The sequence below is a fragment of the Tamandua tetradactyla genome, chromosome 1 (genome assembly GCF_023851605.1).
Source record: "Tamandua tetradactyla isolate mTamTet1 chromosome 1, mTamTet1.pri, whole genome shotgun sequence".
Classification (NCBI taxonomy): domain Eukaryota; kingdom Metazoa; phylum Chordata; class Mammalia; order Pilosa; family Myrmecophagidae; genus Tamandua; species Tamandua tetradactyla.
The window spans coordinates 8243150-8256724 of record NC_135327.1 but is presented as its reverse complement, the minus strand read 5'-3'; the positions used below and the strand labels follow the sequence as shown (position 1 = coordinate 8256724).

Here is a 13575-nt window from a genome sequence, read left to right as displayed (position 1 = left end):
CGACTGCACTGTGGTCTCTCTGCATGGCTCCCGCAGGGGAGGACTCGTGCCCTCGCAGAAGCTGGGTCTTGCTTTAGCTGGATGTTGGGGATGGGACTTTGTGGGGCCCCTGGCTTCACCCGTGCTGGACAGTCACAGATAGAGCTTAGTCGAAGCTGTCATCTCTGAAAATTCGGTGTCCTGTCAAATGAAGTAATCGATGCTTGAGCTGACAGTGCAGCGTAGAGGTGATGAGTGAGGAAGGCAGGCCCCAGGCTTAGTTCAATCCCATCTCTGACCCCAGCAGTGCACCCTTGCATGGCTGGTTGGGTTACTTACCTCCCCCCACCCATGCCTGTTTCCTGCTCTGTAAAATGGGGATAATCATTGCACTTATCAAGTAGGTTGTTAGGAGGTCTGATAGATGTTTTATTTTGCAATTGTTATTATGCTATTGTTCATTTTACGCTATGGACTTGTTGGGAAGTTAGTGTGGAGGCAGCAAGACTTGTCATTAGCCTGGGTTGGGAGCAAGTACTCAGAAACTGCTTTTTGGTTGAGGAAGGGAGGAGAGAGACTGTGAGGTGGTAGAAAGAGTGCTGGGGTTGGCGGGGTGACCTTGGGACACCCACTTATCTTCTCCCAGTCTCACTTTGGTTGGTTGCTTGTTTATTTTTAGTCCTTTATTCACAAGAACGCAAGCGAAGATATAAAAGTATATATAATTCATAACAAAATTAGGGCCAAGGAAGATAGAAAATAGAACAAATTCCAGGGGGAAATGAGCAGACATATTGGCTCTGAGTTCTACAGAGGTGCTGAAATCTGGCTCTGGGCTTCCTAGCAGACAGGTGAAAAGGGAAATAGATTCACTTTATGCTTTCCTCATTTAGGGGGAAGAGGCTTGGTAAGTCCTCAAAGGAATTGGAATAACTGGTAATTGGAACTAAAAGAAATTCCTCTCATTGTTTTCATGGAGAAATTTAAAATGCTTATCCCAAATGTGAAAAACCGGGGTCTGAGCCCCTGCTCCCTTGCTTCTCTGGTTGGTTGTGGAGGTTGGATAGGTACAAAGTGTCTGGTGAGTGTCTGGGCACATTGGAAGGTACTCAGAGGGTGTGGTTTCATCCCTCTGCTCTGGACTGGTCCAAGCTATGGGGAAGAAGCCAGTTCAAGATTTCATAGCCTCCTAAGGTGGCTGCATTCCCAACCTGCAGTTGAGGTCTGCCCTGCAGCCGAGTCATTTGCAGAGAAATTGGATCATGCAGGACTGGAGGAGTCGGGTGAGAAAACAGGACAAAAGCCAGTTCTTGCTCCTCTCAGTTTCTGGGCAAAAGCTGAAGTCAGCTTGAAGTTCGTCCAAACATCCCCAGCCATGTCTGATGTATAGTTTTGCTGTCAGAGCCCGGCTGGGGGCTGGTTAAATAATAGAACAGGGGCCAAGGCCAACCGAGCAAAATGAGAATGTGTCACTGTGCTCTGCGGATAACAAGTGCTCAGAAGCTATTTGATTTTTGGTTGAGGCGGTGCTACAGACCAAATGAGGCTGGAACGAGACCAGGCAGTGGGGCTAGAGTCAGCAGAGTATAAGTGAGAACTCATTTGGTGAGACCATCCAGGCATTCGACATAAGTTTGAATTCTCACCCTGTGACTTAGAAGCTGTGTGGCCTCAACAGCTTTCTTAACCTCTCTGAGCTTGTCACTGTACCTGAAAAGAGAAGTAACTAATTTTACCTCACTAGGTTGTTTGAGAATAAAATGGGAGACAGAGGGTGCCATTGCCTAGTACGCAGTAGGTGCTTACTGAGTGCCAGAGAGTGTCTGTGGTGTTTTTAGGTGATGTGAGCTAGAGATTCAGCCAGTGCTGCCAGTGGGCAACCTCAGGGGTTATGCCCCGATCGTCCGCTGAGGTTTCTCCTCTATGCAAGGAGCATCAGCCAGGCCTGAAACATCTCTCTTTTAGTAAAATGAGGTTTGAGGAGCCTCTTTACCTGGTTAATTCAGACCCAGGGGTATTTGGAGTTTGGGGGACTGCAGGAAAACCCCTAGGGCAGTTCAAAGAGGGTTGGGAACAGTGAGGTCTGAGAGCTCAGCCAGGGCTCGATCATGACAGGGTGTGAGGACCTTCTACCTTGAGGGCAGTGGGGGCTGTTGGAGGCTTTTAATTGGGGGGGTGGCTGGCATAGAGTTGCGTCTTCTTTTTTTAAAGACAATTATTCTGATCGGCCTGGAAAATGAATGGGTGAGAGAGTTAGCAGGCTGCTGTGTGTATGTATCCCTGTGGAATGAGGGGTGGGCGAGCTTGACCCTCTGGTGGGCGGAGGTTTGGAGCAGGGAGGCCCTTGGCTTTCACAGGCCAAACTGTCCCTGTGGGGGCTGTGGATCTCGCCGGTACAAAGAGCTGCAGTCACTTCCCTTGGGCGAGATTTGTTGAGTAGAAGCTGGTGGCTTCTCAGCACTTACAGGTGCTGACGGGGGCATCACAATATTGTGAAAGTAACTGGTGAAGCTGGCTCCATTACCAGCTTACCTGGTGAGGAAGCAGCGCCTTCGTTAACACCAGTGGTTGGCTATGACAGAGCTAAAACTGAACTTGGCAATTACCGCTCATGAGAGGTTCTCGGTGCTGTGAAAAGAAGGTTCCATGGAAATCAACCCTGGTAATCACAGGGTTTAAAATTAGCGAGTTACTATTAAGGCTGCTCTGTCAGCATATGCTGCAGGGTGATGCAAGGGAGGCGGGATGGAAACTTGGGTTTCGGCTTTCTTGAGTTACCTTGTGTTCACCTGCAACAGATTTGTTTTTTTTTTTAATTTGTTTCAGGACAAAGTTTTGAGAGACCCAGTGTTAATACAGTGTTAGTGTTAATACAGTGTTAGTACAGGGTGCCCATTTAAATGGTGGGTTGTTAGAGGCATGTTCTTTTTATTTGCATGAGCTCACACCCTCTTTTTCAAGCCTCTGTATTTCCTCTGTACTCGTGTGAGGGGGTTCCTGCACAGCTTTGCCTCTCCTTGGAATGTTGCACCTGAAGAGCTCAGCTTTTTGTGGACTACTCCTTGCTCCGCAGGAAAGAAGGAGTGATGAGATGGCTGAAGGATTCTGAGCTCTTCATGGAATTCTTGTTTTAAGCTTGGATAGAATATCTGAACAACCTCAAAATACTTGTCCCCATTGGGCAGGCAGTGAGGGGCTGATGTGCGCCTTACCTGCTAGCCCAGAGAAACTCTGGTCAGACAGAAGGGAAAAAAGCTTGTGTGGAAAAAAGCTCATTCCAAACTGGCTGAGGGGTATGCGCTGATCCTCTTGAATGGGAAGACACAAACTCAAGTCCCTTCATTGCTTTGAGCCTCAGTTGCATCATCTGTAAAATGGGAACTTTTTTTTTGCAGGAGTAAGGATTAAATCAGGTAACTTAGAGACCATTGTGCTCCATCATGGGCAGCTTTTAAAGCTGTCATATTTATCGTCCATTACTTGGTGCCAGATGCTGGCCTAGACCCTTTCCATAAGTGACTGCTGACTCCCACCACCCCACGAGGAAAGAACAGTGATTTCCACCTTAAGTACGCCCAGGGTCAGATAGGACATGACTTCACCAGGGTCACTGTACGAATGAGAGGTGGGGCCGGGATTTGAACCCAGAGCCTCCCTGTAGTTGTCCCTGCTCTTGATCCTGGGGGCAGCTGAAAAACACGAAAACAAGGGAGCCTGGACACACAGCCTCATGGCTGAGAGGAAAGGAACGTTTTAAGTAAAAATATCTTTTCCAAAAGGCTGCAGCTCCTTCACAGGAAGCTGAGTCATCTCTCTTTGTTTCGAACCATAACCATCGAACTGCCTCAGAATCCAAAAAATAAAATAAAACCAAAAAATGCTGACCTCCTTCAAGGTGCGGCAAACCCACCTTCGCTCCACCCCTGGAGGGCCGAGCAGAAGCACCCGGGAGCTGGGGCCTTCCCTCCATGCCCCCTAGCGGGCACCTAAATATCTAGTCTAGTGCAAAGCAGAGAGAATCCCACCTGCCCGTTCACCCTGAGCCCGCTACCCAAGCGGCCCTGTGGACAGCATGCTCCGTGTCCCCCAATTCTTCCTCCTGTAGATATGGCAGATCAAGTCGAGTCTTCTAACCCCCCCCACCCCCCACCCCCACCCAGTTCCCACAGACTCCCTTTCTTGCATGTGCGTGTTGAGGAATGCATGGGCTTCCTCTTTCTAATTTTAGTGTCCTACTTCTTCCTCTGAAAATGCCTCCTCCCTTTTCTATACATGCAGTCCCTCTGCCTCCTTCAGATCCCAGCTCAAATGATACTTTTCCATGGAGATGTCACCCAGCTGGTCACCCCAGGGCCTTTGGCCACTGTCACACTTAAATCATAATTACTCACCTACCTTGGTGATTTGGGTTGTCTTTGAAGGCAAGGATAGTGTCCAGTTTACATATTGCCCCAGCATCTGGAACAGTGGAAAGCATCGAGTAGAGGTTCAGAAAATGTTTGTTGAATGAATTAGTGAGTGAGTAACTTAGTGAATGAATAAATGATAATTGAAAGATTTTTTACCTTCATGCTTTCTTTGTGCAATGATTTATTCCTTTCACTTCTCAGTGTCTCTCCTTTCCATTCGGGAGATTTAACATTCAACAAGCAATATGAGCTTCTTTCCATATGATAAATGCCATTCATTTTCATGGCTGCATAATGTGCCATTGCATGAACAGCCATGATTTAACCAGTCCTCTATCAGTGAAATCTGTTGTCATTTTCATTTTTGTATAAGTAGTGCTGCAATAAACAGCCTTGTCCAGGTGAATCTGGGCCCTTGTCCTTGGTCTAAGTTCCTAGCTGCTGTTTTGCTCATGGCTTTTGGTCCTTACTTTTAAATTGTTCTCCAGAAATGTTGAACCAGTGTAAATTGTCAAAATCAATAAATGTCCTTATTTCACTTTCACTCTTGCTCTTTTGGAATTTATTGTATCTAAAAATCTTTCCCATTCTTGTAAGCAAAAGATGGCATCTTATCATTACTTTAATTTGTATTTCTTTTATCACTTGTAAGGCTAGTGTATTTTCCAGCTGCTTCTTTGCTGTATATTTCATGCCTATTTGTGCCCTTTGTCAGTTTGTCTATGAGTTGTTTGCCTTTTACTTATTGAATCATAAATGCTCTTTATATAGTGAAGAACATTAACCTATTCTCTGTTTTAATTTGGTTTGCGTTGAACTTGTTTCATAAACAAATCTGCCAGTTGTTTTCGATGATTTCAGATTTCGTACCATGCTTAGAAAGTCCTTTCCCACCCTAAGGTTATAATGGCAGGATATATTATTCTTTCATTATAATGTGTATTATCCTGTTATTATAATAACATTATGTAAATATTCACGTGCAGGTTCTCTTAAGCCCTCACAGCTTTGTGCATGTACTTTTCCAGTCCAGCTCTTGAGTGTGTCTGAAGTCCTCATCCGTCCTGTATCAGGGTGCAAAGTCTGCCTGTGCCTAGGACAGCCATCCCGGCCTTGGCCCCTGCAGGCTGTTTGCTCCTCCTGGTGGTTGAGCACCTCCCGTGTGTCAGGCGCTGGGCTAGAATCGGGGACCCCCCAGACAAGCCAGGCAGAGGGTCCTGGTCCTTAGGTGCTCACAGCCTTGAGAGGGGGATGAACAGTAAACACCAAACAAGCCACCAGAACAAGCATCTCGAACCACTGGCTGAAGGGGTGTTCTAGGAAGAAAGTAATTCGGGTGTGGGTGAGGTCGAGGTCAGACACGTCTCCTGGGGAGGAGCGTGATCTTTGAACAGAGACCTGAGGGATGAGAAGCAGCGCAGAGTGTGGTCTCGGAAGGACTTTCCAGGCTGAGGGAATGGCATGAGAAAGGCGCAGAGGCACGAAAGCAAGACTTGTTCCTTTTGGACCCCTCCCTCCCCCCGTGCCCTTCTCCTGCATACACGCTGGGCCTCAGCCCCCTTCATCACGTGGCATTTTGCTATCCCCAGGCCCTTCTCACTATCTCTTTAGTCTTGAAATAAATTCAGTCATGGGACGGTTCCCCAGAACTTCTGCTGTGGGTCCTGGTTGCTTTCTCAGCAGTCTTTACCAGCAGCCTTTGGTGCTTCTACAATGTCAAAAAAGAGTACTGGTTTAATAGCACCCAGCTATTATGAATACAACCTTAATAAGTCTCAATAACTAAAGAAAATTATAAATGGCCAAGGTCTCTCTTGAGCCTACTGCAAGCCATAGGTCCTTGACGCGCTTCCTTGCATTGAATCCCTGCGACTCTCTGGAATAGTCAGGATCCCGATTTTACAGATGAAGAAACTAAGGCTCAGGAAAGTGAAGTAGTCCAGGCAGCAGAGCTGGAATATGAACCTGGGTCCAATTCCAAAGCCTAGGTTCTTCACGGGCTCTGATTGAACTGCACTTGTATGACAGCTCAGGAGACTGCTGGGGGCCGGGGGGACGGGGTAGGGGGGAGCCAGTGATCCCTGGCAGCTGTGGCCAGTACTGTCAGAGCCTGGCCCAGCCCATTTAAATTACAAATGTACTACATGCTTGTGGAAAAGAAAAAAAATGAAACAAGAAAGAAAAAAGCAGCAACTGAATATGCCACCTGCTCCTACTACCCAGGGAACCACTCTTACCAGTTTGGTGTATTTTACTGTGGACGGCCTAATATATGTACAACACAAAGTTACTGTTTTTAGAAAGATGTAAATGTGTTCTTAGTCTTTCTTGCCCAGCCAGTTCTAAGTCAGCCCCTACAGACCTTCCCATTCCATCGTATTCCATAGAATGCATATATGATGATTCATTCAACTAGACTTCAGTGTTAGACATTAGCTTAACTCTAATTTTTCATGGTAGCAAGCAGCGTCCTTGTGCATGCTCCCGTGCACATGGGTACGGGTATTTCTGCAGGACTGATGCCCAGCAGTCTAGTTGCGGAATGAAAGGGCATGCAAGCTTTACAGATGCTAGGTGCTGCCAAATTGCCTTCCAAAGGCCCTTCCAGTTCAATACCTGCTCACAGGGCAGCGTGCAAAAGTGGGGAAGGCTCTTAAGCAGCAAGTGACGCTGAGCTGGGCTGTATGTAGGGGCTGCCTCCCGTTCCACTGCCTGAAACCTGGTGTGGAGACCGCCACCGAGAGCTGTGAACATGCAGGCCAAAATGGGGATAGAAGATGGATTTTGATAAAGGAGGTTAAATAACAGGTTTTTCAATTTCACCTTATAGGAATGGGATGGGGGGCGGGGGTACCAGGCCTCCAGCCAATAGAGGACCAAGAGTTGTCAGGAGGGCTTATAAAGCTTGCTATTTCTGGCATTTTTTCTCTTTCTCTGCTGATTATGCAGCAGAATTGCACTGAGGCTGCCGCGGGTGCGTTCTCTCGTTGCCTGGGCGTCTGTGGAATGAGACTCGGACTCCTTCTGTTTGCAAGACGCTGGTGCATTGCAGGTGTGTTTGGGCAGAAGGTAAGCAGCAGGCACCGGCCACCTCATGGGGTGGAGGTGATCAGGCTATCACTGCAGGGCGGAGACAGACGATGCCTGGGCAGGGGCAGGCCAGGGACCTGGACTAGGGCCTGTCGTGTTCTGGAGAGAAGATGATCTGGAGGGTCCAGGAGCCTGCAGTTGGCGACTCCTTTTTGAAAGGAAATTCTGGAGGTGGTTGGGATTGACTTCTGGAGAATGAGGTCTGGCTCTGGTCTTGGTGCTCAGAGTGCACAGGGCCCTGGGTACTCAGGAAGCCATTCATTCATTCATTCATTCATTCACCACACCTTGTGTCAGCCTGGACCAGTGTGAATTCTGGGGTCTGACTGACTCTGACCCGAAGCAGTGAGAGCAGTGATTGGGGATGGCCCACGGCCTGGTGGAGGCTCAGAAGTCCCCTGGGTTGAAGAATGAGGGGTGCCAGGGGGCCTTCCAAGGCAGAGGAAGAGTAGCTGGGAATGTCACCAAGAACAAAGTTTGGATTTTGGAGTTTGGGGAATCAATAAAAATTCCTCCCCACATTTGGTGAATGTCACCTTTTCCTTTTATCAAGGAAGGACGTTACAGATAACCTGTTGGGATCTCCAGTCACCATCCTTTTGTAGAAAAAAGGACAGCAAAAAAATTCACAAGGACATACATGCATCGTAGGGTAAAGAGACTCAGAGTGCAGGAACTCACTTGAATGCCATTTTCCAGCTGGCCCTGATCATTGTCTTTGTAAGGGGAGTGGCTGAGTCGGGGGGCGGGGCTTGGCACTGTTGGCGGCTGCACCCAGCAACCAGGAGCCCCGCCCTCTCCTGGCACTCTGCAGGTATGACAGGCATTGGTGGAAATCCAGGTTCGAGCAGGTGCCTCGCCACAACAAAGTGCTCTCTCAGACCTCTTTCCCTTCTTCGGAATATCCCAGTGAACCAGGAGAGCCCAGGAACCAGCAGCTTCTGTGGCTCCCCCAGGAGCTCTGCTTTCTCCATGCTCTGCCTAGAAGCAAGTATCAGACCACAGATCTTTTAAGAAAGCTTTGGGACCAGCCTCCAGAGGACACAGCTACTGAGTGCCTGTTGTGTACCCGGATCTGCCTTAGGTCCTGGGTGCACGTCTCAGATCTGCCTCAAATTCATTCTGTGACATAGGACAAGCTCTGGAGCCTTCTAAGTCTCAGTCTCCTCATCCATAAAATGGGGACAATGATACCAACACGGGGAAGTGTCTCACTTTCCCAAAGTGTCTAACTGTTTGCCTGGCGTATGTTAGGACTCCATAAACGTTGAGTGAATGAACCCAGGACCTAGAGCCTGTGCCTGTGCTCAGAAGGAGAATCACAGGACTTCACATGGATGTGCGTTTGTGTGCATACGTGTGTGTGGTCTGGGGAGCTCTCTCCTGGGCTTTACAGTCAGAGGCTCTGGGAGCTGTTTCTCTTCCGAGGGAGCTCAAAAGTGGGGCCACAGTTTGTTTTACAGCCTTGGCTGATATTAATTTCTCTGTGTCTTTGGTCGTTTCCATGGGTACTGGACTTGGAGAGGAGATAATTGTAGGGACTTGTTTGTCGTCTTGATACAGAACTGACCTTTTTAATTTTTTATTGATCTGAACAACATATTGAACAGTAGTCACCAGTGTTGTGCAGGTAGGGTCTCCAGAGGTCAGCAGTAAGGCCGTGTTTAGCCTGCTGCTTGTCAGCGTGCTTGCTATGGGCTAGGAAAGAAGGCCTAGGAAGGGAACGAATGGTCTTGGGAGGGAGGGTGGCTGGAGTTGTAGCGGAGACCAGATTAAACTTTTTTCCTGTCTGCTCTAGCTTCAAACCATGGCTCTGTTTCTCATGCTGTGTGTCCTTAGGCAGGTCACCTTGCCTCTCTGAGCCAGAGTTTCCTCACCTTCAAAATAGTAGTTTGTTAGGAAGATTGAATGGGATAGGATTCCTAGAGAGGGGGAAGCCTGAGTTATAGGGCTCATCCTACTGTGTAATTGCTGTGCAATCTTGGGCAAGTTCTTCGCCAGTTTTTGGCCTCTGATTCCCTCAGAAAAATAATTCAGACTGATCCCACCAGTAGCTGCTAATCTACTCCATGATGGAAATTAGGGGAACCTCCAGAACAGGGAGAGCTCCGTGTTTGAGGTTCATTTTCTTTCCACAATTGTTAGCACCCGTACTGACTCCCCCTGCTGCCTTGTGCATTAGCAAGCCAGTGACTAATAAAATTGGAACCAGAGGCAGGATGTGACATTTCCAAGGAGGCAGCTCAGGGCACAGCTGGGCTGCTCTGGGGCATCCACCGTGGCTGTCTTGGGGGGCACAAAGTGTGCCTGGGCGTCCTCATCTCTGCCCAGCGAGGGGGTCTGGCAGATATTCACATGTGGACAATTGCCGATGCAGTCCCAAGTGGATTCTCCAGCTTTGCCCAGACCCTCCTGTTTTCCAGGGAGGGGTCAGGGCCCCCACTGTTCATTGTGTGCTGAGGTGAGTGTCAGGCCTGGGTTTCCAGGCGAGGCTTGCTTGCTTTCTGGCTGTGAGACTTTAAGCAAGTCGCCCTGTCTGAGTCTTACCTGCTGTACAGCCCAGCTGAGGCCTTGGGTGGAGGTGGTTTAGACAGGCTGCTTTGGTCTGCACGTCCTCATCCCCAGAGGGCCCAGCAGGAACGAGATGGTGGCTCTAAATGACCCTTCCCTTGTTCACATCCCCCCACCTCCGGACCTGTCCCTTCCCCATCACGCACATCTTTTTTTTTAATATTTAAAAATCTTTATTAGTAAAAACAATCAACACACAATATGAACATTCTTTTTTTTTCTTTTTTTTATCATATAGCTGTATATTCATCATTGTGATCATTTCTTAGAACATTTGCATCAATTCAGAAAAAGAAATAAAAAGAAAACAGAAAAAAAATCATACATACCATACCCCTTACCCCTCCCATTCATTGATCACTAACATTTCAATCTACTAATTTTTTTTTAATAGTTGTTTCCCCTGTTATTTATTTATTTTTAATCCATATGTTTTACTCATCTGTCCATAAGGTAGATAAAAGAAGCATCAGACACAAGGTTTTCACAATCTCACAGTCACATTGTGAAAGCTATATCATTATACAATCATCTTCAAGAAACATGGCTACTGGAACACAGCTCTACATTTTCAGGCAGCTCCCTCCAGCCTCACTGTTATGCCTTAACTAAAAAGACATCTATTTAATGCATAAGAATAACCTCCAGGATAACCTCTTGACTCTGTTTGGAATCTCTCAGCCATTGACACTTTATGTTGTCTCATTTAGCTCTTTCCCCTGTTGGTGGAGAAGGTTTTCTCAATCCTTTGATGCTGAATCTCAACTCATTAGAGGGGTTTTCTCAATCCCTTGGTGCTGAGTCCCAGCTCATTCTAGGATTTCTGTCCCACGTTGCCAGGAAGGTCCACACCCCTGGGAGTCATGTCCCAAGTAGAGACGGGGAGGGCAGCAAGTTTGCTTGTTGTGTTGGCTGGAGAGAAAGGCCACATCTGATCAACAAAAGAGGTTCTCTTGGGGGTGACTCTTAAGCCTAATTTTAAGTAGGCTTGACCTATCCTTTGTGAGGTTAAGTTTCATTTGAACAAACCCCAAGATTGGGGGCTCAGCCTATTCTTTGGCTGTCCCCACTGCTTGTGAGAATATCAAGAATTCTCCGCTTGGGGAAGTTGAATTTTCCCCCTTTCTCACCATTCCCCCAAGGGGACTTTGCAAATACTTTTTTATCACTGTTCAAATCCTCCTGGAACTGATCGAGGCATCACTCTGGATAAACCTACAAAATCTCATGCCCTGCTCAGGGTTCCATGTACTTGTGGGATCATGTACCTCTTAGACCCCATTACCACCCACCCCTCTGCTTAGGTCGTAGGTCCAGAGTCACCCTTTCCTAGACTCCCTGCCTCACTCCCTGCATCGAATCCGCCTGTTCCCAGTCCCTTAGATGCTGACAAGAGCCTCCTCCCGAGCCCTCCCGCACCTGCTCTTCCTCTGAGAGCCTGTTCTCCTCTCTGTGGACACCCTGGTGTGACTCCCCCCCTACCCCTCCCACTTTCTTGGATGGTCCCTCTGTTCCAATACCCTTGATTGACCCACTGGCGCTGGGGCTCCTGTGGGGAGCTCAGCCCTGTGTTTTACAGCCAGAGGGTCTGGGAGATGTTTCTCTTTCTCGGAGCGCAAGAGCAGGCCTCAGTCTGCTTTGCATCCCTGGTTAACATTCATTGCTGTATGTCTGGTCACTTCCGTGGACACTTGCCTGGGAGAGAACTTCATTGCAGGGACTGACTGGCCATCTTGAAACAAATTTTGTACGTGCAGGCTCCTTTGTCCAAATGGGCTTCCTCTATCCCTCGAAATCCTGCTCATCTTTGTAGATGGCACCTGGCATCACTGCTTTCTGCCTCCTCATCCTACCTCCCAGTAGTCTGGACCAGAGGCCCTTTCCCTATACCCACCTCTATCATAGCGTCCTCCCTGCCCCCATCGCTGCTGTGATGCTCCTGGCGGCCTGGACCCATGTGAGATGCAACTTTATCCTCACACGTGCTGGCAGGCCGGAGAGACCCAGGACCTCTGCTTGGATAAAACCAATTCAGGCAATTATTGCAAAGAACTCCCTGCAAATTAAGGGTCTTTGAACTTATACAGACTAGATGAGAAATGCCAGCCTGTAATTTGATTTGGCTGTGTGACCTTGGGCCAGCCACCTAACCTCTCTGAGCTTTGAGGGTGATAAGGATTGACAAGATGACACATGTAACACATTCCCTCTTCTTTCCCACTTGATGGTCAATGAGTTTCTACAGGATACTCTAAAGGTTTAAGTGCCCCCTCTACTCTGCTCCCAGTGGAGCAAACCCAGAGAGGGGCCCTGTGCACAGAAAAGCCCTCCCTAGAACCCCAAACAGGAGCAAAAATAGCAGCTATCAGGGGCAGCCTGAACTGCCGAAACCACAGGAAGAAGCCGCAGGCAGAGCGGATGTCAGCTGCTCCGAGGCACCGCTGAGGCTTCACGGATGTGCAAGCGCGGCAGCCCTCACGCCTGCCCTCACGCCTGCCTTCACCGGCCCCTCGACCACAGCATCAGATAAGGCAGTGGAAAAAGTGCCAGTTCCTCTCTCTAGGGCGGGTAATCTCAGTGCCATCTGCGGGACACGCACACACATATGTTTGTTCTCTCTCTTTTCTTTCTCACTCACTCAGTCACTCACTCGCTCACTCAGGTACAGATCCAGCCCCAAGGCAGTTACTAAGTGCCCCAGAGTCAGGGAGAAATGGTGCCCCGCTCTGACCTCTCCCCCCCTCCCCTGGGTCCACCTCCCTGGCCCCCCTGCTGACCCAGGCTACCCTGGCATGCTGTTCCTGATGGGCTTAGCACAGGCTGTTCCTGCTGGTGTAGAGTGCTCTCCCCCCACGTCTGCTCAGCTCACTCCCTCACCTCCTTCACATCTTTGCTTGACTCTCACTTTCTCCTTGAGGTCCACCTTGGCCACCCTGTTTAAACTTGCGCACCTCCACCCTACCACTTCCGGTTCGCCTTACCCACTCAACTTTTCCTTCCTTCATGTAACCTCCTAACCTACTATATGTTTCTTATTTACTATGTTTATTTTTTGTTTTCTGTCTCCAGTGCTAGAAGGTAAACTCAAGGAATCTTTGTTCACTGCTGATTCCCAGGTGCCCGGAATAGCGCCTGGCACAAAGTAGGTGCTCAGTAAATGATGGGGCGCCGTTTGGTAAGTGGATGGGGAGTGCTTGAATAACACCCCATCTGGCTATCAGAGGAGAGTCAGGTTATATTTGTTTGGGCATCTTGCTCCAGGGCTGCAGGATCCAGTGTTGGGCTCATACTGTTGTTGGGATTCTGGTTCCAGGACTCATCTGCATCACCTCCGGGTGAAGCTATATGGGGCCAGAGAAGGCCCTGGAAGCCCCTGGTGCCTTGTAGGAGAGGCCCTTGGCCATTAAGAGCTTGGTGTCTGCAACCACTGTTCTGGCTTTGAATCCTAGCTCCCCACTTCCTGGAGTGTGGTCATCTTTACCTCTCATTACCTCCCATTCCTTGGCTGTAAAATGGAGTAGATAAT

At 48.6% G+C, this 13575-nt stretch overlaps 1 protein-coding gene across 3 annotated transcripts in view; it reads left to right on the top strand.

Moving 5' to 3' along the window:
• The window catches only part of TOX2 (TOX high mobility group box family member 2), a 151084-nt gene that overhangs the window by 23213 nt on the left and 114296 nt on the right, over positions 1-13575 (top strand). The window contains exon 1 of one of the 3 annotated variants that reach the window (XM_077168159.1): positions 6499-7457. The exons of the other annotated variants lie outside the window; for them this stretch is intronic. Within the exon in view, the coding sequence (XP_077024274.1) occupies positions 7221-7457 (237 nt within the window). The 5' untranslated portion in view covers positions 6499-7220. Of the gene's footprint in view, positions 1-6498; positions 7458-13575 lie in introns of those variants that run through there. 3 annotated transcript variants of the gene reach the window in all.